The following is a 25,123-nucleotide window of genomic DNA, read 5'->3' on the forward strand; positions in this document are numbered from 1 at the left end:
CAACCAATGAGCTTGGTAGCGGTTTTAAAGTGCTGTGCAGGATGCAGAGTCGTGTGATGAAGTGGCAGGCAATCAGCGACAGGTTATGTTTGTTGAGAATAAAAGGCTGGTTCTACAACTACACTATTCCCAATGTGCACTGCTCTCACGAAGGAAGACCTGATGCAGAGAAAGAAACGTTCTACGCACAGCTGGAGAAACTTTACGATTTACGATAGCGTAGAGACATCAAGATCGTCATTGGGAACATGAACGGAAGGAAAGACTTATATAAGCCGGTGATCGGCCAGCACAGCCTGTACACCGTGACGAACGACAACGGCCAGCTATGCACCAACTTCGCAGCTTCCCACGGGCTGGCAGTCCAAAGTCCTTTCTTTCCTCGACCAGCGTACAGCAAAACAATTGACCACGTTCTCATCGACGGCCCGTTCTTCTCAGACATTACATACGTACGCACCAATCACAGTGCTGATCGGACATAACTACTTCAATACAAAAAACTACAAAACCTTGATATAACCGGTAGCAACCGCTTGGTGTTTTCGAACGGAAGGTGCTTTGAACTATCTACGGTGTAGTACAAACGGACGACGGATAACGGCGACAGCGCATGAACCATTAGCGCTGCTAGGAGAGAACCCCATTGCGCACCTGGCGAAAGACAATAGCAGCAACTACCGGCACCAGAAAGTAAGGGGCGCAGGAACTGGTGAAACACAGCCCAAAACCGAGTAAAATGGCGACAACTTCTTGATTCAGCACGAGTTACTACAGCTCTTGTCTGACTGGTAAGATGAGTAAGAGAGCTAGGTTTGAGAAACGATCCTGGGTGCAGGACTAGTTCTTAGCCAATGAATGACGACATCTCAATTTGTGTTGATTATGATGCTCTGATAAGCAGTATGAAATGTATTTATATTGAATACAATCCTTCTCTGGGAAATTCTAGGGGGGCTAAGCACTTTCTAGAGGGGGCTGAAGCCCCCCCCTAGCCCCCCTGTAGTTGCGCCAATGGTTTCAAGGTATTTTGGCTATTGGCACATTTTCATTAGAATTAAAACTGACCGTGGCTCGTCATAAAGGTTTGTCCGAAATTCCCTTAAAAAAACCTACATAAGTGCAACAAAGAACGGTTGTATTTCCATAAAAAAGAAAGATATTCACATGTCTATCAGTGCAAATGATTCTTGTCTGTTTAAAATTTTACAAAAAAAAAAATCTCAAGGAACTGCAAAATGTGTAAAATCTCACTTTTATGTTGTATATAACATATATATGTGTAAATCTCACAGTTTTGACAGTTCAAGGTGCTTTGTTTACACCTTGTAATTCATCAATGATATTCATCGCTTAGTAGGTTTGTGCTGTTGGAAGTGAGAACAATTAAAAGGATTTTTTTTACCACCAAGGCCGAGGGAACAAACCTTTCTGACCTGTCATCTCTCTTTTTATTTTTGTGACGTCTTTATCGCCCCATTCGGAGGCAACAATAATTAAAACAGATCGAGGTTGAGAAAATAAAGGACTGCGCTGCGCTAAACCGCTCTTTTTTTTTTGTTTTAGCTAATTCAGTGACTCACTGGTTTCCCCAAATATCAATTTTGTTCGACAGCTTTGTTTCGGGTATTTGATAACCTTATAACCGATGGCTGCGAGATAGGGTCTCTCTCATTCGTGATTATGTTCTTGACTGCCATAGAAATATTAAGTGAACCTGTATGTTAGAGAATCGATAAGGCACTCACCGCTGAAGCAACTGTCAACATCAAAACAGGCGAGCTGTATAATTTTGCATTGCGGTTTATCGTTTTGGTGTGACAGTTGCCTTAACGGCGAGTGCCTTGTCGATTCTCTAACATACAGGTTCACTAGAAATGTTATACCCATCATTGTGTTTGCCTGTCTTATAAAAAGGTATAACCATAACTGATGTGTGTATGAGTTGCAGTTACAGTATGCGAACACTAAGAAAGCCTGTTCTCAGTTATAGAAACCTAAGACAAGACGTGACAGCTGGTCACCGTTACATTCAACCAATTTGAACCGTCTGCTGATTGGCTGAATTCGATAACGCAATCGTCACGTAGAAAATACAACGAGGTTACTTTTCACTGTAAAGCAGTGATGCTGGAGAGTCATAATTTAGCTATTATAATTGTTCATTAATAATGATGCAAAAGTATGCAAGGTACATGATATTACCAAGTAATGTATTTCACTGTTATAACTTTAAAAATGCATTGATTAATCGTTTATTACTATTTCGGTTGAAGTCCAAGAAACTTAGAAAGAAAAAATTTGGGTATTTGGGAAAATTAGGAAGAAAAAATTTGATAGTAGAAGTATGCTTTATTGAACATAAAATAATAAATAAGAATTGAGTGTTATTCGCCTATATATTGCAATTTTAATTTGTTTTATTTTCATTGACCTGCAGAAGTTGTTAAAAATAATCAGTCTGGCATCAACGGTATGGAACGTTCAAAAAAATCACTTCAATTTTGGCGCGAAATTTTGCAATTTTGTCACCTCAAATTTTGCGTACCCCAAGACTTTTATTCGAAAAATTAACCTTTCACCCCACGAAATGACTGCCAGATTTTTTCCAGATTTTTATTTTGCCTTTTCCAGATTTTTGAAAAAATGACCTGGCAACGCTGTTCGTAATAGAATGAATTAGTTGTATTTCAATTCGGCTGTTCGGAAGTTTACTATCGCAAAAACTTTACCAATATACCACTCATCGTGTCAAAAGTATGGGGAAAATAATCGATCAAAACATTACAGTTCCAAATACATTCAATGTAATGAGAATACATGCGTTTGAACAGGATACATTTTTGCTGCTGCACAGCTTCTTGTTTTATCATTCAACTGTTTTTCTTGGAATTTCACAAATATTTCTAGATTGAGGAGTTGAGGAGCAATCGAAACTATGATGCACAAATTTCTTTCTGTGATCACTCTGTTGGTAGTTTTGACGGTTTCTTCTCGAGCGAAAGATGATTTAGACAACCTAGCAACACCACCCATATATGTGAGTATTGGTTTTTTTCTTTTCGCATTGATACACTTATTTTTACTGTCAAAATTGTAAATTTTTATTGTTGGTCACGCATCGATTCAAAGCTGCTACTGATTGTTCAGATCCGTACCCGACCCGAGCTCGCATTTATTTTTAATGAACGCTCAAGCACATACGTACCACGAAATTTATCGTGGATCAAAATAACAGTTAATTCGAATGAGTTTCAGATACGCGGAATATTGCCGATACGGTGGTGGCGCTAACGAGCTTTCTCTCTTTGAATTCAAATGACAGTTTCTGCGCGTCGTGCTGCCAGAAACAGCAGATAAGGCAGATAACTTATCAATTTCGATTGTTCAATAACATATAACGAAGTAGTTTCTCCTTGCAAGATCCAAATGTTCGAGAAAATGACAGCCGATGAGATACCTTTTTTTTCAGCAGTATTGATGAGCAAGACTGAAAGTACAGCGATCGTTTTTTTAACAACAATCGTTTTTTTTTCTTCACATCTATCCAGGCATGCAACGGAACATGCGTTACGTATTACCTGTGCGAAGGAAACAAGATCATTACCGACGGTACTGGTATCATTGACATCCGCGTGGGAGAAGACTTCACGAGTGAATGCCCTAGCTACTTGGAGGTGTGCTGTGAAAAGGAAAGCGTACTGGATGAAACACCAGCAACGGCTACCAAGCCTCCTCGTCAGGCAATCGAGTACACTTGCGGTGCACGCAATGCTGACGGTTTAGGATTCAGAATAACCGGTAATAATAATGGTGAATCTGAGTACGGAGAGTTTCCATGGATGTTGGCGATACTGCGAGAAGGTGAAGTCCTGGAATCTGTTCTGACCGTGTTCGAATGTGGCGGGTCGTTAATTGCTCCAAATGTTGTCCTGACGGCAGCCCACTGTGTTAAGAACCAACCGAAGGGAACGCTTCTGGTGCGTGGTGGAGAGTGGGATACACAGATAACACACGAGTTGCATCCTCATCAAGATCGTCGGGTGCGAGAAGTTATCACTCATAGCCAGTTTCAGAAGGGCACACTAGCTAATGATGTTGCTCTTTTAATTCTCGATCAACCATTCGAATTAGCTGAGAACATCCAACCCGTGTGCCTTCCACCCAAGAACTTCAACTTTGATGGAAGTAGCTGTTTTGCCTCGGGATGGGGTAAGAATCATTTTGGCAAAGAAGGAAAATATCAAGTAATTCTGAAAAAAGTTCAGTTACCGATTGTACCGCATAATAGATGTGACAAGGCTATGCGAACGACTCGATTGGGAAATAGTTTCCGTTTGCATAGAAGCTTCATTTGCGCAGGAGGAAACAAGGACGAAGACACCTGTCGTGGTGATGGGGGTTCTCCACTGGTTTGCCCAATCCCTGACGTACCAACAAACTACTATCAAGCCGGTATCGTTTCCTGGGGTATTGGTTGTGGTGAACAAGGAATTCCTGGAGTCTACGCAAACGTTGCCATGTTCAGAGACTGGATTGACCAGCAATTGTCCCAATTCCATGTTGAAAGCAAACATTATACTTATACATAATAATAAACATCTTTATTGATGAAGTAGCGTTGTGATGAAGTTCAGTGAACGATAATAAATACGAATTGTCCTGTTTATGAAAATTTGAAAGAATCGTTTTATGTGGCGATGGAGCTAGGTGTTACGTCTGTTAATCTGTGGAAGAACTTTCAATGTAAATGTGCTGATTGTGTTTTGAATCACTTTCAGTTTTTCTTTTTTTACCAGACTTTGCCGAACCCCGAAAGCAATACCCGGTCCGTATAGCTTCTTTTAAATCCGGTCTAATATGAATTCTAAAAGACGAAGATTTATATTTTCCGGAATCTTGACGGATGAACTTGTGGTGATCGACTGGTAGCGACTAGGGCAGAGCGTAACGATTTTGTGTACCATGGATTATCGCTAAGGTCAAACCACAACTGCAGCAGAGAAATACGCCGACGTGTTCTGGTTGGAACCTAGTGAAGCAAGATCTAGGAAGTGATGGATGCTCAGGCGATAAGATATCTGGTTGTCACGTATAGCTCATTGGATAATGCTTTTTTCTAAATAATAAATTTTCTACGATATTTTGACCAGATTAAGTACTAAGTACTCTGATAAGTACCTAAAAAATCAAACACGGAGACGTTGTTTTGGCCAAAATCGGTTTTATTTTTCAACATAGTGAGTCCAACGATTTTCTAATTTCCTGACACCTTCCGAAAACTCGATTTGAGTAAAAACGTGAGTCATCTCTTCTGGTTAGGGAACAATTAATAGTTGCTGGGGGCCAGGTATGGTGAATTTTCAATTGGTCCAACAATCATGAGTAGTATGCTTCGGTTATTGTTCTACCTTTTTCTAGATTGTCCACGAATACTATGCCATGTGCATTCCAAAATACGGAGGCCATTACGTTTCCGGCCCATTGTTGCGTTGTTGGACGCTTCAGAGCACGTTGGTCTGGTAAAACCCACTTTTTGCCTGTTGCGTTGACGTAAGAGTGCAGTAATGAATCCAGGTTGCATCCATGGTTATGAATCGGCGCAAAAACTCGGTCGGCTTACGCGAAAATAATGACAAATTCTGTTGGGAAGTCGTCACACGAATTCGTTTTTGGCACATGGACGCGCAGAGCTTCTTCATGCCTAAAACTGAATGCACGATATTGCCCACGTGTTCCAATGACATGTCTGCAGCATTAGCTACCACATTCAGTTTTACTTCATACAACATCATATCATGGATTTTTTCTGGTGTAGTGACCTCTCTTTGGACGCTCAGATTGTTCAGCTTCAACTGTGCTCGTACGGCCACAACGAAACTCAGTAAACCACTTACGAATCTTTCCAATCGACGGTGATACTTATCCAACTTGGCCTTGGTCTTGGATATCGTTTTCTTGCATAGATAGTAGTGTTTGATCTAAATTCGAAACTCAGATTTTTCCATAATAAAAAAACTCGGAGATTAGTCGCTTCTCAGTGCTTTAACTAGTAATTGTGTAAACATAAATTGCTAGGGTTTGCAATCCCGGGAACGATTTCCCGGGAAATAGCTTTTCCCGGGATTCCCGGATCCCGGGAACAGAAATATTGATTCCCGGGATTCCCGAGTTCCGTGAAAATTTTTGTAAGATTCACTATAGTTTCTTATGCAATATTGCAATAAAATTAAATACGTTAAACTAGTGCGACCTAAAATAAATAATTCAATGAAACTAGAAAACTAGATTTGCGATGCAGTTTATTTAAAAATATCACAATGGCATAGCAAGTTTTTTTTAATTAAAAAAAAAATAGCGAATAAGTTTGCTACCGCTTAAGTAAACAGTAAATATTTACTGTAGTGTAAAACATATTTTGCCCAAAAAATCCGTACCGAATATAGCAAATATTTTCCGCGTCCAATGCCTGCCTCACATTCAGTTGTAAGTTTAAGTGTAGCAAAAGCTGTAATCGGTGATTTGAAAGTATTCCAGAAATCGAACATCAGCGGTGATTCAGCAGACTTGAGCAAAGTTTTACAGAAGGAAATAACATTTTTGAGTTTAACGGAAAATTGTCAGCGGATCTGAAGCGATTGTTTCACGACATGAAGGCCCTTAATTCTCCTCTTCTGCAATTATATGCTACAAGATCTATCACGGATTTTTGATGTTAAATTGAATAGGTTTATTTGTTTTTTGTTTTTCATGCGAATTGAGAATGAAATTTTAAACATTTTTTTTATCTTTGACAAATAAACTTCATTTAAAATCACATTTTGCTAAAAAAATTGTCCGTTCCCGGTTCCCGGGAATTCCCGGGAAATGCGATTTTTCATTCCCGTTTCCCGGGAAATCGATTCCCGGGAATATTGCAAACCCTATAAATGGCTGAAGTTTGGACAAGCGTCATTTGAAGGATCAAGATTGACAAAAATGGTTAACATTAGTGAATACTAATGCCATATCTTAGAATTATGTGGCAGTTTGTATGTCTAGCATTTTATGCTCTTTACAAGAAAGCTTTTGTTAACAAGTTCAAGAAATACTGAAATGTATATACATATACTGAAATGTATATGATAACTAATCTGAAAAAGTACCGGGAATGAAAATATTGAATGATTGCACAGGGTTGATATTTGTTGACACTCTTGAGTGAAAATGAAAAAAAGCATCCATAAACGTTATTTTTTTACAACCCTTTCAGAGTTCTCCCTTCCCGCTTTTTGCATGGAAGTGCACTGTCGAAACACCTCATTATATTTCATGCGATGAAAGCAAGACAACAAAATCAGTTTATCAGTTAACTAAGATTGTCAAGGCATCGGTCAGTGCCAGTGAAAAAGTGTTTCGGTGAGGTTTATTTTGGTTGAGTGGACTGTTTGTTTTTTCCTTTTTCGCTTTGAAGTTAAGATCATTTGGTTGGATTTGTCGTCAAATTTTATTCCGTAACCGTGAACGATGCGCGCGATCAATTTCATCTGAGTATAACAGCACGTTACTAGGACGAAAATCTAGTGAATCTGAAAGAGTGCTGCGATCATTGGAAGTGAAAATTGAAAATGATTGGCTGTAATTTTCGAAGAATTTCGCTGGGGAAAATGATTTTATCAGCACTGATTGCAATATAATCTTTGACAGCTGCATTTTAATGGGATTGTTCGTCACTCACGTAATATTCCCGCTACAGTAGTATTTCTAAAACCGTTCTATCTCTTGTGATTATTTCATATAACGTCAACTTAAGTTACACTCTTTGAAAATGAATCTGTTTAACCAATGACCTTTGATTTTGACTGTGCTCTTTCGTAAATCGGTAAAACATGTTTCACATAAATTTTTCAGCAAAACAGAAGTTACGTAAACGGCTATTGCTTTTAATTAGTGATTATTTTCCATGGTTGTGGTGGCAGCAAAAACGGGAAAGTTTAATCTTCCGTCCAAGGCGGAATTTTTAATCTCGTGGGAAATTCCACTTGTAAAGATAACAGTTTATTGGTTTTCTAGCACATCCCGATCAGAAAAACAAAACGAAAATGTAACAGAATCCGTTTGTTTGTTATGAGACAAATCTTTCATGTTGTGTTTACAATTTGATAGCATCAGGTATTAAAATAACAGAAGTTATATCATATATTCGTTAAATCTGTTTCAGAACAACGTCATGTTAAGGTTGGTTATCATATCTCATTCAAATTTATTTTCATTATCAAAAGTGTATGGGAAAATACAAAATCGAATAATAATGTGTTACTTTTATTTCGTGTAGATAGAACTTTGAAATGTTGCTAGGAAACTTTGTTGCCTATAGATTAAAGCAGGGATTTATTAGCTCCGGTGTAAGGATGCAATACATCGCCTGTAGCTTGACCGATCATATTTCGACAGGAAGACGGACACAGGTATCTCTTCTGATTTGGATGATTTTATGCGTGCAACATTTTATTTAAATCGCGTGGGAGCCACGAACAACGCAACTTGCGCGCTTCTATTCTAGTGGGTTCCACTGTCCGATTGTTCACCCGTGAAGAAAAAAGTGAATAAGTAAGTTTGTGCAATGGTGTAGTGATTTTACCAGCCGCAGGATCTACGTTGAATTACGATGACTTGTTTTCGACGCCAGTGGCATAATAATTCCGAATGGGAGGTTTCTTATAATAGGTTCGAATGGGTTGACATTGGACCACGTTTTGTTTTACTATATCGGGGTACAGCCTGTGGAAACTAGAAATAGCATGCAACGTTGAGAGCTGAATGTTTTAAATACTGGAGGCATTCATAAAATAGCTCGGAATGCAGAAAGAAGAGTGTCATTGAAAAATTAAAATTCTATGATATGATAATTTTGTTCAAGGTTTGGTTTCTTTTTCTTGTAGGAGCCAATGAGCACTAGAGATGGTCGGGTTTGATGTTTTTCAAACCCGTACCCGACCCGAACCCGAATTTTTTTTTCGGTCAAAACCCGAACCCGAAACTTTTTTATTCGTTCAAACCCGAACCCGAAAATTTTATTTTATTCAAACCCGAACCCGACCCGAACCCGAAATTGTGAAACCCGAACCCGACCCGAACCCGAGATTCCATAGATTTTATAGTCGGGTTTCGGGTTTTCATACCCAAACCCCACCTGAACCCGAAATTTTCAAACCCGAACCCGACCCGAACACGAAAATATTTTTTTCACAAAACCCGAACCCGACCCGTACCCGACACTTGAAAATTTTCAAACCCGAACCCGACCCGAACCCGTCGGGTACGGGTCGGGTTCGGGTTTCGGGTTTGGAAACCCGGAACCCGACCATCTCTAATGAGCACTGCTACCATTAGTTAGATATATTGTGGTATACTCCGTGTTACTATATATGCACTGTCAGTTCGTTTCATCACTATGGGTATTAGGGTGGGGAATCGTTATATGGGAAAAACGATACTTGATAGCAGAAAGCCAGAACCAAGGTTTTTTGTTATATTCGGGGCTCTAAACAAACCTAAATTTATCGGAAGGCGATTGGTTTTGTCTTCGCTTGGTGCATTTCATTTCAAATTTATATGGCGATTTGTATGGAATAACCAACTTTTTTGCATTTTCCATTCTAAAGAGCTCAAAATGGCCCATAGGTTTGATGACTTCAAAAGGTGGGTTTTTTGATGCCTAACAACTTGGCCGAAGACACCAAAGAGCTAGAGTGTCCCAAAAAAAATACTAGAGCTGCTCAAAGTTGATTATGTCGAAATTTATGTTGCAAATCATTTTTTTTTTGCCAACACTGCCAGTGTTCCGGCGTCAATCAGATTTCCATCAGAAGTAACCTATGAAACACGTTGTAGATTCTATCTACGCCTAGAATGGTCAATATTCTAGGCGTAGATAGAATCTACAACGTGTTTCATAGGTTTTTTTGTTTGCTTGATTCAGCTGAGTGTATAAACTCGTTATGACAGGTTACTTCTGATGGGAATCCTACTGACACCGGTACATTGGTAATGTTGGCAGAAAACAAGATTTTCTGCATTTAAATCGACATACCCAACTTTGAACAGCTATAGCTCTTTTAGGGACATCCTAGCTCTTCAGTGTCTTCTGGAAAGTTGTTAGGCATCTAAAATACTAGCATAGCATAGCATAGCATAGCATATTTGATCGCCCGTGTGTTGCCCGCGATTGACCAGAATCAGCTGAAATTGCACAAAGAACCGTCAAAATGGTGCCTAGGAGTAGCAAGCCATTCTCAGTGTACAATTTCTGGTGATCTTTCTTTTCACTGGTCAATAACGAAGCTGGCCACGCCCAATGCAGATCAATAGAGGAAGGGATATCGGGAGTGTTAGTTTAATACTTGTTGCTACTAGAGACCGAGGAATCCTCTGCATCATCCACAAGTATCAAAGGAAGGAATTAGTGTTAGTGGAAAGGAATTGATCTGGATCCATCGAGGTTGATGGTGCGATCTTCTCTACACAAATTCGCGCACGATATGGTTACTTCTCGGTCTCTGGGCAGCCGGCCACCAGGAGACGATATAAATAGGACCGCGCCACGATCCAGTAATCTTCTTGCGTATCTAAACTTTGCGTTTAATGCCGTGAACTTAATTCAAATTTACCTAGAAACGAATGGATTTCGTAAAACGCAACAACCGCACGCTGAACGCAAACTACGCAAACTACTGGTCCCAGCTCAAATAACCGATAGAGCGCTGTATTGAGATAGTCACACTGAGCGCAGTCAAAATACCGCACACGAAACTGAACTGCCTTCTCCGAAAACAAATAAGAGCGTGCCGACCACTTGTATGACGAAAAAGCCAAAACACCCGCTTTATTAAAAAAAAAGGAAAATAAGGGAACCGGCAAAACAGGAGTAGATTTGGCATCCATGCAGGGTTTGTCTTTGTCGTGAATAATTACAATATTTATCGAACGAACGAAACCTATTCTGAATCGTAACGTGCTAAAAAAGAACCGACGGGCGTACAGTCTCCGAAATAATGATTTGGTACATCCCGGAAATCACAATACACCGATAATCCTTAGATGAGCAAAGCTCACCAAGGCCGCTTCACGTTTACACCGGAGCATTATGTAGGACCGCTTTATTCCCTCTCACCGACGCATACGCAAGAGGACACGGTGCTTCGCCCCGATAATCTTTTGTTTTGTATTTAAGTTAAGATATCTACTGAGTATAAAAACTGGCAAAGTTTCATGCACTCATAGCTCAAAAATTTAAAAAAATGCAATATGCATATCGAACAAGACTGAATTCTAAGTTGATTGATAAAATGCCAAAGAAATCGCAATCGAAATTTAGTTGCTGAACCAACAAAATTTTCACATAATTAATAAAAATTGTCTATGTGTTTCAATATTTGTTCAAAAGCTAGAAAAATCATCAAACAAGGGTATAAAACTGGGCCAAATGTTTGTAACCGTTCGGTCAGGCCGCGATAAGTTTATGAATTATATTCTAATGCTACCAGTTCCGTGTTGTGAGAGCCAGCGTGTACAAGGTTTAAAGCTCTCACCTATTGGGGCAATTCTGATTATTCAAGCAGAGCTTTAGCAAATGAAACGACTCCACAAAACCACGCTAAAATAAATCTCGACATATTGTAAGCAATGCACCCAGATTGACATCTACCAAGAAAATAAACAAATAAATAGATCAATTATTTTCAAAACGGCTAATTGACAACGCAGGCAGGGTGTTTAAAGTATCCCTGCCGACGTCAGTGCACTGCTCCACGAGACGCATGAAACGCAAAAACTAAACATAACACTTACTGCTTGTAGATTTATTTAACTTTTAAAATTAAATTTTTTTTTTTCTGTGTATATATAGAAGAAATATCGATTAACACGTAACAACTTGCACATCCCTACAGACAGACAATGCGTCACAGCAAAATTTTCCAATAAAAATTATCTTTCTAGCGCTTTCTTATTGAAACAATTTACTCTAACTGGCGCTAGTTATATGAAGCAATAATCGAACGAATAAAATCAGCATACTTAGCTTTATATAGGTTCTTTGACCCTTTTCCTCTCGCCTTCGTTCAACATTTACTATAGCACTTGCCACTGTATGACGTAACACTTTGACATTTTTTTCTTCGTTGGATGTTGGCTCACAAAAAAAACAGAAAAATTAAACACATTTTGCCGGACGATTTTCACATGATATCGTTCTTTTTTCATGCCAACTTCACACAATACAAACTTGAACTGTAATGTCAATTTAAACTGCAGACTCTATTTCCATAAATCCAGCAGAATACACTCGAATTACACGAAAATATCACGGAGTAATTTTTAACGCGCCTACCAATGGCCGTGCTGCCAGAAACCCCAGCTGTACTCCACTCGCTATTGTGTGACAAACTCAGTTGTTAGGCATCTAAAATACTATACTTTAACATAATGTAGTGCACTATTAGAGCATTATTGAGGGAGTGGGGTTTCCCATATAAATTCTCATACAAATTTGAAATGCAATGCGCCAAGTGGAGACGAAACCAATCGACTTCCGGTAAGTTTAGGGTTGTGTGGGGCTCCAAAAGGAACCAAAAAAACTTGGTTCTGGAAAATCGATCACTTTTCCCCACTCTAATGGGTATCAGTGATAGTAAGTGTTCCGAGGTCTCAACTTCAGAATTACAGAATCGACATATGTCATCTGTCAATTTACCCATTTTTTAAGGTGATACCCACTCGGACAGTGTCCAGTCAGTAAGCCAGTTAACGTACTCAGATTAGCTTTATTCATACTGAGTAGGTTCTGTGTGATTCTATTACATGGTGTGATGAATAGTTTATTTTGTCTTGCTTTGTAAGCCCTCCAGTTGGCATCAATCATCAATGATTCCCAGCCTCTGAGCTCAGATTTCAAACAGAATAAAGATTCCCCACAGAATGGCTCCGGCCCGATGAATGCAGTTGAAGACCCAATTCTTGCTAAGAGATCGGCTTTTTCATTTCCTTCTACACCACATTGACCAGGCACACAGTATAGATTAACAACGTTTGTTGCAGTTAGTTGTCGTAGGGATTTAATACAATCCCATATCAACTTCGACTGACATGTGTATGCTTTTATTGCATTGAGGGCTACTTGACTATCTGAGAAAATACAGATATTGGCATGGCATACTTGTATTTCATAGCTGAGCAAATATTTGTGCATGTTAAAATAGCATTTATTTCAGCTTGAAAAACTGTGCGCCACTGTCCCATTGGAATTGATACATTGATTCCTGGCCCAGTGAGCCCAGCACCTGGAAACTCGCCCATTTTAGAGCCATCTCTATAAAATATGACTGATCCTGGACGAACTTTAGGACCTTCTTTTCCCATTCGCAGCGATTAGATTCAATCACATAGAAAGGAACACTGAAGTTAGTCCTAGAGTCCAACCAGTCTTCATTCATGGTTACTAAGGTGTTCAGTTGTAAATTTTTGAGGATTCGTGAATGTCCCTTTAGATCACCTTCCTGAAAAGTTTTAACACGTTTGAGCCTAAGAGCACCTTTTTCCGCTTGAAGTTGTACATATTGATGGAAGGGTAGAAGATATAAAAGAGCTTCTAAGGCTTTGGACGTTGTTTGCTTCGAGATTGCATACTCTAGATGGTCGTTCCAGTTAAGCTTATGATCGAGCATTACATCTAGGTACTTAGTTCGCTTGGATAGCACCAACTGTGTATCTCTCAACTAAAGAGTTGCAATATTATATTTTCCCCTTCTTGTAAATGGGAAATTGACTGTTTTAGAAGAATTGGCGTTTAGTTCTTCCAGCTTGCACCATTTGAGTGTGTAGTTCAGGGCAGATTGCATTCTATTAATAATAGTAGTCCCGCATATACCTCTAACTAAAAAAGTAATGTAATCAGCGAACCCGATTACTTCGTATCCTAGGTCTGTAAAGTTGTTAAAAAGATCATCGACTACAAGAGACCACAATAAAGGAGATAAAACCCATCCTTGCTGGCAACCTCTTGTTGGTTTCGTCGATAAAGTTGATCTTCCTAAATTGGCTGTGATTAACCGAGTATCTAACATAGCAAGTATCCAGTTCGAGATGCACATGTCGAACCCTTGTTTTAACATAGCCTTCTTTATAGATTCATGGGAAGCGTTGTCAAATGGTCCCTCAATATCAAGAAAAGCTGTCAGTGAGATTTCCTTAGCGTAAAAAGACTTCTCTAGTTTTGAAACCAACGTGTGAAGTGCTGTTTCTTCAAAAGGCACGAAATGTCATAGGACAGGAGGAAAAACTAAACATGAGGTAAACACAAAAGAGAAATTAAAGTAAGAATAAAATGACAGAAAAAATGAACCATTCAATGAAGAAGTTAAGAAAAAGAAGCAAAAATATGAAAGTCCACGAAAAAGTAAGAATGAAATAACAGCGATAACAATTAAAATAAGTCAAGAAAAATTTTCAAAATAAACCAGAAAAAAATAACGTGGAAGAATAATCCGCATTCGCATTCAACAGAAAGCTCTAAATGTATAAGGAATGTCACATTGTTAATCATGGTGAAAATCGTAGAAAAAAGTAACGTGCTATTAATAGGAGTAAAACTGGAACATACGAATAAAATTAGAAGTTGAAATGTTTATTCAAGAGAGAAAACATAACAAAAATTGAAAAGCAAACAGACAAGTAAGAATGAAATATCAGCGATAAAAATTAAATAACCCGAAAAAAAATGTTAATAAACAAACAGATTTGAAGTGAAATGGTAAGGATAAACTGAAATTAAAAACAGTTTTGAAATACAGGAAAAGACAGCGAACGCAAGATTGGTTTGAATTCCGCTTTTCTCTCAAAATAACAACAAAATATAACCAAGAAAACAGAGGAAATTAATGAAATTAGAGAAAAAACCAATGAAAGAAATAAATCTTGAAAATAAAATGAATTAAGAATGATGAAGAAAGGTAAGAATTGTTGGATAGCGAAACAGCTGGGGAAAACAATGAAAGAAATAAAAATTATTAAAAAACAATAAAACTTACATAAGCACGAAACAAAGAAGAGAACACACAGAGCAAAATTAAATGGAAATGAGAAAAAGAAATGAAAAATGTGAGTGAAATCTTGAAAAAATGAAGAAGAAATAATAGGAACAAAACAAACGAAAAATGACAAGAAATGACAATATTTAGGGAAGATACAACAGTAAAATAAACACAAGATAAAGGATAGGAAACAGGACATTCAGAAACTTTGAATCAAATGGATTATAAAAATAAAAGCAAAATTTAAAAAAAAAAATGAAAAAATAACGGAAAACGAAAAATGGGAAATAGAATGAATACAAAAATATGATAATAAACATAGAAGTCTCCTCCTTTTGCTGTTTTTTATCTATTCAACATTTAAATAGAAAAAAAAATAAGAAAATATATAACAGAAGCAAAACGAAATCAAGAAAAGATAGCAGAAACGGAAGAAACATATAATAAAAGTTAAAAGAAAAAAAAAATCAAACAGGGACAAATTATATAGGCTAAGAAAAAAAACTATACAGGAGGCCATAGTCCCGATATTCTCGCGTGCGCTCTATTGTTGCGAATGATCAAATAGGATGAGTTTGGATCACGTAAAGGCTTTCGCGGCAGATATAATGAACTCGTGAGCTCAATATTTGTTCATACATATTTGTTTGTAATACCTGACATCCGAAATCAGTAATCGTTTACCAAAACGAACCCTGCTGCATACCTTGCCCTTCCTCCAACATCCCAGTGATTTCACGTGGAAGTGCAGAGGTGTTCTCGGCTTCCGATAAAGCGAGTATCACGTCAACATATTCCTATACAAACTCCTTCATTGACCTGCATCCGAATGCGGCCGGCGCTGGTATTGCCTAATAAATAGATTAAGGTCATTAGTTTTTACACATTGAGGATGAATGTTACTCCCAAACATAATCTGTTCGTTCTCTGTGTAACTACAGCTGATCTGGCAATAACGGAGTAGCAACCGCGGGCGGTCAATCATGCTCATGCTCATGCTCAACGTGTGATGTGCTGTTTCGGTTGATTTACTAGTTTGGTAGGCAAACTGGAATTTGTTCAATGGTCTACTGTTCAAATGCAGATGAGAATGATATATAGATTGATGATTTTTTCCACCATTTTCATAATGACAGAAGTTAGACTGATTAGTATATATGTTTTGGGACTTGTCCTGTCACGTTTTCCAGCCTTAGGAATAATTATGACGCGGACTTCTCGCCATTTACTAGGAATGTAGCTTAGTATCATGCTAGCCCTGAACATCTCCACCAGAGAGAGGACTATAATATCCCTGCTTTTTTGTAAAAGCACTGGATAAATCCCATCTGGCTCTGGCGATTTAAAGGGCTTTAAGAAATCCACTGCCCATTCAACTCTTGACTTCGTGAATTTAACACTGGCTTATTCTTGAGCCCTGTCATGAATTGAGCACAGGGTTATCAGATAGTTGGCATCACATTATAGTTAAAACGGGCCGACTCATATGGACTGTCCTATCTTAGTTTCGGATCGGACCAGCTTCACTGGGGTCTTTTTTACGCGGCTGATTGTACCGCGTTGAAAAAATCCGCGTATAAAAAACCGCGTAATTTAAAATCTCAAATATATTAAAAATATGCATTATTTAGATTAATAAAACAGAATATCTTATTGTCATGAACCATAGGATTGATTTTTTACTTGATTGGATTTACTTAAACTAAACTTATTTAATACCGCGTAAAAATAATCTTCCAAATCGCGTAAAAATAATCCGCGTTATTTCGAAAAACCGTGTGAAAATTGTAAAATTATTATTGTAAAAAATCGGTAGAAAAAGTCGCGTATAAAAAAACCGCATGAAAATAACCCGCGTAAAAAAGACCCCAGTGTATAGATTTGGCAAGAAGGTACGTCGGTTGGAAAGAAGGTACGCCACTCAGCCTGCTTCCAATAGTATCAGTTCTTGATTCGTTTCGTGTAGCAAGCATCCTCTCCACCGCATAATCTCTTGAGTTGCTGTTGCTAAGGCCATGTAATCCGCTTCGGTGGTCAAAAGTGCAACCGTAGAGCCTTATGACAGCAGTCCAAGACAGGAGCTGGTAATAATGCTCGCCGCATGACTGATGCCCGGTCAAGTACACTGCGTGACGAATTTTCTTGGTTAAACGCTGCTTCACATCCAAGGAAGTCGGAGCAGCGTTACAATAAATCAAGTTGAGTGTTACTAGTAATTCGTTGATGTACTGTTCTTGGTCGATCATCATAGGATCCCTGGATATGGCCACTCTTAGTCCAAGCACCAGTCTTGATTGGTCCCTGGTCATTCATCCTAAAGTCCGCACATAACTGCTGCTCGATTCGCTCGAAAGAATCAGGAAATTATCGACGTAAATTGCAACGATGGTTAGCTTTTCTTCGCCAATATCGTGATCCAATATTTGCCGCTATCCAACCACGTTTTTCTTTATTGGCGCGCACAGGTTCGAGTGAAGTAATTTTAGAACTTCTTCAGCTCGTACTTTTTATAGGCCTAAACAAAAGTTTTCGATGTTTACCTTCTGCACATGAAACATAGCTTGGCAAAGAGGTTTCTCAAGTTCAACTTTCGTAAAAAATCCAATTTTATGGTATCTGCCGCATTTCTGTAATGCTGTTTTCAAGCTCTTCAAGCTTCAGACGCCGTCTTTGGCCTTCTGATTTTGAGGCAAATAGTTGCCAGGGCTCACTCTCAAAAATATGCCTTCACTTCGGTGTTTTTCGGAGGATTTACAGCACGCCATGTGCCTTCACAGATCGTCATCATTCGCATGAAAAATACCCACTTATCCACTGGTAACATAGATAAACAATCACCAGGAAGTATTGGAACGCATGGTGGGCAGCAAACCGGGAGCGGTCATGAAGGTAGCGCTCCGAGACTTCAGGGTGTTACTGGTGGTTAAATTAAAAGGCCGTGAAGTTACGGTTTCGAAGATACAGGTGGAACATATTCCAGTAACAAAAAGATGTTGCTCATTGATTAAAAAATGCAGGTGCTCCGCCAAATATATTGGGGTTAACCCTGTAGAGATGATCTTACTCCGGCTTATTCTAAAACACGAGAACGGATTCGCACTATTTGAAAAAGAAGAGGGTGAAATCGCTAAAAGCAAGGAACCAAATTGACGCAGACTATTTTTCTAGAGTAAAAAAATTGCTCCGCAGAGCAAAACGTCTGGGAACCCATGTTCTAGTCGAGAGCAAATACAATGTTCCATTTAAATCGAAATAATCATAAACTAATTTCCATGAAATTGTACTTATCATTCTAGAGTTAGGAGTCTGACAATTGATTACTAGCAATCGGAAACATGCGGTACAAATTTCTTTTTATAGACAGTCTGGTGGTAGTTTTAACGGTTTTTTCACGAGCTCAAAATGATTTGGATGCCCTTGATGAACATGAGTTTAACACCAAAAACGATTTCGAAGCCGCAGCGATAACTACTGATCCTACTATTTTGCCAACTCCGGTGGCTTATGTACCTAAAGTGACACCACCCGTAAATGTGAGTATTAGGTTTACGTGTTTTCACAGTATTAGCATGTTGGACTGAATATGCAGTGATCGTTTTGGAATACATTTTAAACAATCGTTCTTTTCTTCTCATCTTTTCAGACATGCAACGGAACATGCGTTCCGTATTACCTGTGTAAGGGAAACAAGATTATTACCAACGGAACTGGTCTCATAGATATCCGCATGGGAGGGCACCCCACGGTTGTAAGAGAATGCCCTAACTACATGGAGGTGTGCTGTGAAAAAGAAAAAGTACTGGATAAAGCCCCATCAACGGCTACAAAGTCCCCTCCTACCGCAAACAAATATACGTGTGGTGGACGCAATGCTGACGGTTCAGGATTTAGAATAGCCGGTCACGAGAATGGTGAATCTGAGTACGGAGAGTTTCCATGGATGTTGGCGGTTCTGCGAGAGGATGAATTCTTTAATAAAACCCTGATCGTGTATGAATTTGGCGGTTCATTGATTGCCCCTAATGTTGTCCTAACAGTAGCCCACTGTGTAGTAAACAAACGAGAAGACACGCTCCTGGTTCGTGCTGGAGAATGGGATACTCAGACAACAAACGAGTTGTATCCTCATCAGGATCGTCGGGTGCGAGAGGTTATTGCTCATGACCAGTATAAGAAGGAAACAGTATCCAACAGTATTGCACTTTTAGTACTCGAACAACCATTCGATTTAACTGAAAACATCCAACCTGTATGTCTTCCTCCAAAGAACTTCAACTTTGATGGAAGCAGCTGTTTTGCCATGGGGTGGGGTAAGGACATATTTGGTAAAAAAGGAGAATACCAAGTGATTCTAAAAAAACTTCAGTTACCGATTGTGCCGCAGAATCAATGCGTAAAGGCTCTGCGGACCACTCGATTGGGACCATTTTTTCTCCTGCATCAAAGTTTCATCTGTGCAGGAGGAGAAAAGGGCGTAGACACCTGCCGCGGTGATGGAGGTTCTTCGCTGGTTTGCCCAATCCCTGGCGTTCCTACAAACTACTATCAAGCCGGTATCGTTGCCTGGGGTATTGGTTGTGGTAAACAGGGAATTCCTGGAATCTACGTAAACGTTTCCATGTTCAGAGAATGGATTGATCAGCAATTAACCCAACGCAATGTGGAAAGCAAACATTATACTTATACATGAAAAAATATTTCAATATTGTATAAAGCGTTGTGTTGACAGTTAGTGAACGATAATAAATACGGACTGACTTCTAGTCTTTGTTTGACTTTAAATAAATTCAAAATATTCAACAAATTTCTGTAGTACTTCTCACTTACGATTTTTGTTTTAATACAAAAAAATTCCTTTAAACAGATTCGATTCAACAACTTTGTCTGAGCTTTCTTTGCATTGAGGGAGATCACAGCTTTAGCGTTGATATGCATTTTATTTATCAATATCAAATGAAAGTTTTCAGTTCAACAGACCGAGGTTTATTTTTATGGTCCAAAAGTATTACCGTGAAATGGGTTGAAATTGATCAATGGGGTGAAGTTCAACACCAGAAAATTCGTGATAAAAATACTAATCAAAAGATCTTGTCCTAAAACGTGTCCTAAAATGCAACTTTTGCAAGACTCACAAAACTGTGAAAGTGCATGCCCGATGCAATATTATATATTTTCGAAAAATTCTTCTAACTTAGTCAAAATTCAATCAAATTTCGAAATAACATAAAAAGAATATCGAATTTACTTAAAGTAATCTTGATTAAGGGTTAATAACGGTAAATTTGAAGAAGTGAGTAGAGTTTGATAAAAGCTCAAAAAATATAATTTTCAACAATAATTATTCCATGCCATTGAAGAAAAACTGATGAATTCGTAGGAAACCACAAAGATTTTATTCAAGAGCTAGTTTTTGAGCTTTTGCAACAAACTGAATTGAAATCGATCTTATGCCTTGTTCAGACTACGCCGCATATCACCTGATATTGCCCGATGATATCGAATATCACCTCGGGTGTTCACACTACAGTCAAATGATATGGTTTGACATTTGCTTTAGTAATTGAAAAGAGATGAAAACAAAAACAGGTCAAAGCATAAACAAGAGCAATGAAATTATGGTAGAGATGTCAGCTAGTTGGCTCGCACCAACGCGAACTCTCATATGCAATTGTCAAAATGTGCGGGATGACAAGAGCATGCAACGTGAATGTCTTTGGGCCGTGTTGCCAACTGCTACAAATCTAGTTTTCATTGGTTTTCGAACATGATATCCGCTATATCATCGATTGTATGGGATAGCAGGTGATATGGATGGTCATATGGCCTTGATAGCACGAATCGCCAGGTGATATGCTGTGTAGTGTGTACGTGGTATAACGATGATCAAATGAGAGCCAAGTTAGCAAACCAGAATGAATAATTTCTAACCTAAAACATCGTTATTTTCGTTTCAAAACTAGCTGTGATGGATATTTTTCATCATGAACATATCGAAAAAAGCACATTTCTGTAGAATGCATGGATGTAATGGTGATTAATTTCACCCTGATTTATCTCATAGTACCTTATAGAAATCTCGAATATATTTCATGAAGTAGACGATAGAAATTTCACCAATAGCCTTAGAGGTTTTCTAGAGTACATACCAGTACTTGTTTTAAATATATGCTATTTCGGGAAAACATGAAGCTAGTTAATTGGAAAACGTTATAAAAATTGATCAATTTCACCCCGTTCCATGGTATCTGGAACACTTCGTTTACCCAATGTCATTTTCCTATAGAAGCTACTACTGATTTAATTGCGTGAGCCAATCCGTCAAGTTAAATTTTTCTAGGCTTCCTTTGTCCTTTCGGGACAACAATCCAAAACTTGAGTGTATTCCGGTGAGTTTTGATTTTTTCACAGCATTTGGAATGGGCAAACATCGTTTTTTTTTGGTATAATCACTATATGCCTTACATATCTTGGGACCATCCTGTAGCTTGACAGGATGCATGTACATGAGTGACGTCTTCAGAGAAACTGTTCACATATGTCCAAGCCATATTTCTATTGATTTCAGAAACTTCCAAACAACTAGTGGTTTGCGCATTGTGTTAAATTCATGTCTTAGAAACATATTTTGGGTTAAAAATGCCTTGAAACTATAGTTGCCCATGAGAACGCACTATCCAATAGTTTCCATTTTTTTTACACATGTTTGTACACAAGTTATTCGCGTTAATGCGCTTCATTCAATCATAGCAGCTATGGAACACTTGCTCAACAAACGGCTGTTTCGAATATAACAACGTGGAGAACACAACGTTTAAGTGTGAAATTGTTTCAGATAATAATTTTCCTTTATTTTACTTCAAATCTCACTTATGTTATTTAAATTATGTAATTCATCTTAGTAAATATTAATATTTTACTGGACAATCTGCCGTGCCAAATTAACGTTTTGATAAAAAATTATACTGAAGAATAAATGGGCTTAGAGCTTTTATTTCGACGTACGTTTAACGTTTAATGCTTGAAGTATCAGATAAAAACCTGCTTGAATGCACTCCTACAGCATTACACTTCAAGTAACTGATTAGGTTAATGTTAGCGAACTAGCCCTCTACGGGAATCCAGGAAAAGAAGGGGCGCATGACGGAATTCGGTTTACTTAAAAATAAACTGAACACCGGGACATGTCCAGGACTGGTCAGTCACTACCTAGACAAATAATGTGGTTACAATTAATCTAACTTTATAATTCCGAATCATCTGAGTGGTCGTATGATGAGTTTTAACCATTTTTGGGCGGTTGTAGGTATATTATGTAAATATTTTGGCACTATCTCGGTCAAATCTCCGGAACAGTTAATCCGATTTCAAATTACAAACAATGTGGTTTAAGGAGACTAAATCCAGTTGATGGAGCTAAATCAGTCAACATTGAAAAAAAAATAGATCTTAAATAGGACTAAAACTGAGCTCAAAACTGTGATTCTACGAAAACGATTTTGGCATGGTTTTAGTATATATCACTAAACGAAATAATATCCAGTATGTATAAGCATTAATGGTAACGCGCCAATATCTGAAAGTGGTAGTCAAATAATGTCTTATATTGAGTAAAAAAGTCTCAGAAATCGATTAGCAGGTGTCTGATCCACGTTAAATGTCAGCAACAAGTCAATTTTGCCCCAATTCCCCTACATTGGACCTTTTTAACTCTTCTCGATCTGATGTCAAACATTATTCAAAACAACGTCAATCATTTTATACAATTCCGAATTCAGGCTGACAGGTAACTTATTTACTTGATTCACTAGGTGTTTCTTCAACTTAACGCACAGTGGTCCATTTTAGAGCAAATCATGATCAAAACCTCAAACTCATTTCCAAACGATTGGTATTGATGAATTACGGTCTTCTAATGCCCTTAAACTTATTCCGTATCAAAGTAGACTTCATAAATGTAATATTTCCGGTTTTCATAGATGAATTACACAGTGCAACAAAAATTTACTTTTTCTTCTCTCTTGGCTTCAATGTATGATATTTTTATGTATTTTCCAGAGTCATATTTTATTTCGGACCGTATCGAAAAAGGTTTTTTATTTATATGATAATGAAAGTTCATTATTCCAATTCATGTGACATATTTTAAAATAGGTAATTATACATCAAATATTCTCAAAACTGGTCTTTTTGATGACTCATGCTGATGAAAGGAACCGTGATCAAATTCAGTTTTTAAAGCAGAAGCACAAAAGAATTAAGTTCGTCGAATTGCCTTTTCCGGCCAGTGTGCCTAGCGATGAATGAAATATTTTTCTAAAATTGCAATGCACTAAAATTTAGATTGAATTGAAATATATAGAATAGTCCAGTATAATATAGTATAATAAAGAATAGTCCAGTAAATTTGATCCTGGTTCGTGCCATGTTGATCGTGGTTCGCGTCATTTATGATCTTGCTTCGTCCTAATAAAAAATAGAAGTGCAGCGTTGGAAATTGGCGGAATACAAGTAAAAAAAAACGCAAGAGTCAAATACAGTTATATTCGCAACATATATCTACTTAGAAGTGTGGAAGAAACTTGTACATAATTAGTATTCGGGCTATTTCGAAAAGTATGAATTCAGATATTTTTTTTAAACAGAAATTTATTACGGACTTCCTCACTGCGCCCAGAATCGTTGAGTTATCATGAGATATGCCCGGATGTCTGCTTTACTCGTACTTCTATTATAAGCAATACCGCTATTGAGAAGTGGCTTGCTTATTATTATTTAATTCATAGACCATTTTACGAACTGACAGGTGTCACGGATCCTGCTGATATTGATGCTGCTTTTACGTGCGTTATGTCAGCGGTTCCGAGCTTTCTGTCAAAATTTCATTCATGAATTGAGTGCAGAAACGTCTCGTAAAATGGTCCAAGCTGTTGTGTTGTATGATTTTATTCTTTCTTTTTCACACTTACTGCTCTACTATACATAGTTTTGTTTCTCCTGCCAAATATCACCCCTTATAATTTCCTGGAGAAGTTTCATGGAGCGTTTCTCTGGCCAGTTTTATTATCAGAGGGTCTTATTTGTTTTAATGCCCAGAAAAGCAATACTAATTTGCTTTGTCAGTTAAATTATTGTTTTTTTTTATCAAATTCCTGTGTCCGTCTGTTTGTTTCGATTTATCGTGATTTTTTGTCCAGAGCTGTTGACTGAAACTCTAGCGGTGATTTGGAGAGACTGTTAGGATTCGGTGATTCCGTAAAACTGAACCACGAACATTAGCAGCGCGAACCAGGATCAAAAAGCTAATATTGTATTATTGAAAAAAAAAAAACAATCGGAGACTTTTTTCTATAAAAAAAGCTTCAATTCTTGTAAAATATAGATGGATCGACTTTTTAAAATTAATTCGAGGTTTCACATCACGAGCTAAAACACCATAGAAAAGTTTAAACTGACTGCTTCGGTTAAGACATTTGCAGCCGAATTTACGTCTTTCATTAGCTCAGCTATCAGGGCTAGTTGAAGTAGTTTCCTTTAAAAAAAAATCAAAGGTTTGAATTGCTTCAAAATAGCAGCAGCTTCAACAATTGATTTAATTGGAAATCTTTGACTATTAAATGGTCTATTGATGATTTAGTTAATAACACGAACCAGGATCAGTTTTTGCATAGTGCGAACCACGATCAATCACCCTATAACGAAAAAGTTGTGTGCAAAACCACGACCACAAGGTTGACAAAGAATTCCGATTTCGCTGAAACTTTACACAGTTATTCCATCTTGGTGAAAAGGCCTTTCTATTATATACAACCAGTGTTCCCGGACGAACACATACGATTCGCATAGATTCTCTAGGATTCCTCTCATTGGATTCCTGAGCGTCCTTGAAAAGGATTCCTGAAAAAGAATCCTCAGGAATGCCCTGTATATGGCTCTAGGATTCTTGAAATAAGAATCGTGAGTGGGAATCCTCCGGATCGTGTTTGCGATTGCTTTCACGATTCCGTCACCGAGTTATAGGTATCCTGGGGATGGATTCTCTGCGTGTTAGTACGGGT

At 38.1% G+C, this 25,123-nt stretch overlaps 2 protein-coding genes across 10 annotated transcripts; both read left to right on the forward strand.

The window, feature by feature from the left end:
• The first annotated feature begins 2,676 nt into the window (after positions 1 to 2,676).
• LOC129720995 (phenoloxidase-activating factor 2-like) lies at positions 2,677 to 4,657 on the forward strand. 4 transcript variants are annotated; one of them, XM_055673005.1, is made up of 3 exons: positions 2,677 to 2,757; positions 2,911 to 3,040; positions 3,552 to 4,657. In XM_055673005.1, exons 2-3 carry the CDS (start codon positions 2,939 to 2,941, stop codon positions 4,590 to 4,592), a joined length of 1,143 nt encoding a protein of 380 aa, XP_055528980.1. In that variant the 5' UTR covers positions 2,677 to 2,757; positions 2,911 to 2,938; the 3' UTR covers positions 4,593 to 4,657. The 4 variants fall into 4 exon arrangements, with proteins under 4 accessions (XP_055528980.1, XP_055528979.1, XP_055528981.1 ...); XM_055673004.1 differs by having other exon boundaries at positions 2,698 to 2,807; XM_055673006.1 differs by having other exon boundaries at positions 2,727 to 3,040.
• A 2,622-nt stretch (positions 4,658 to 7,279) lies between these two features.
• Positions 7,280 to 19,845, forward strand: LOC129720997 (phenoloxidase-activating factor 2-like). 6 transcript variants are annotated; one of them, XM_055673010.1, is made up of 3 exons: positions 7,280 to 7,398; positions 18,365 to 18,601; positions 18,712 to 19,845. In XM_055673010.1, exons 2-3 carry the CDS (start codon positions 18,404 to 18,406, stop codon positions 19,756 to 19,758), a joined length of 1,245 nt encoding a protein of 414 aa, XP_055528985.1. In that variant the 5' UTR covers positions 7,280 to 7,398; positions 18,365 to 18,403; the 3' UTR covers positions 19,759 to 19,845. The 6 variants fall into 6 exon arrangements, with proteins under 6 accessions (XP_055528985.1, XP_055528991.1, XP_055528987.1 ...); XM_055673016.1 differs by lacking the exon at positions 7,280 to 7,398 and adding an exon at positions 7,443 to 7,717; XM_055673012.1 differs by lacking the exon at positions 7,280 to 7,398 and adding an exon at positions 7,726 to 7,861.
• The last annotated feature ends 5,278 nt before the right edge of the window (positions 19,846 to 25,123 follow it).

Source organism: Wyeomyia smithii, chromosome 2 (genome assembly GCF_029784165.1).
Source record: "Wyeomyia smithii strain HCP4-BCI-WySm-NY-G18 chromosome 2, ASM2978416v1, whole genome shotgun sequence".
NCBI lineage: Eukaryota > Metazoa > Arthropoda > Insecta > Diptera > Culicidae > Wyeomyia > Wyeomyia smithii.

Coding starts and splice junctions, on each gene's coding strand:
- LOC129720997 (XM_055673010.1), top strand. CDS start 18,404: ATGCGGTACAAATTTCTTTTTATAGACAGTCTGGTGGTAGTTTTAACG. Junction 18,602..18,711: donor AAGTGACACCACCCGTAAAT/GTGAGTATTAGG, acceptor TCATCTTTTCAG/ACATGCAACGGAACATGCGT.
- LOC129720995 (XM_055673005.1), top strand. CDS start 2,939: ATGATGCACAAATTTCTTTCTGTGATCACTCTGTTGGTAGTTTTGACG. Junction 3,041..3,551: donor TAGCAACACCACCCATATAT/GTGAGTATTGGT, acceptor ACATCTATCCAG/GCATGCAACGGAACATGCGT.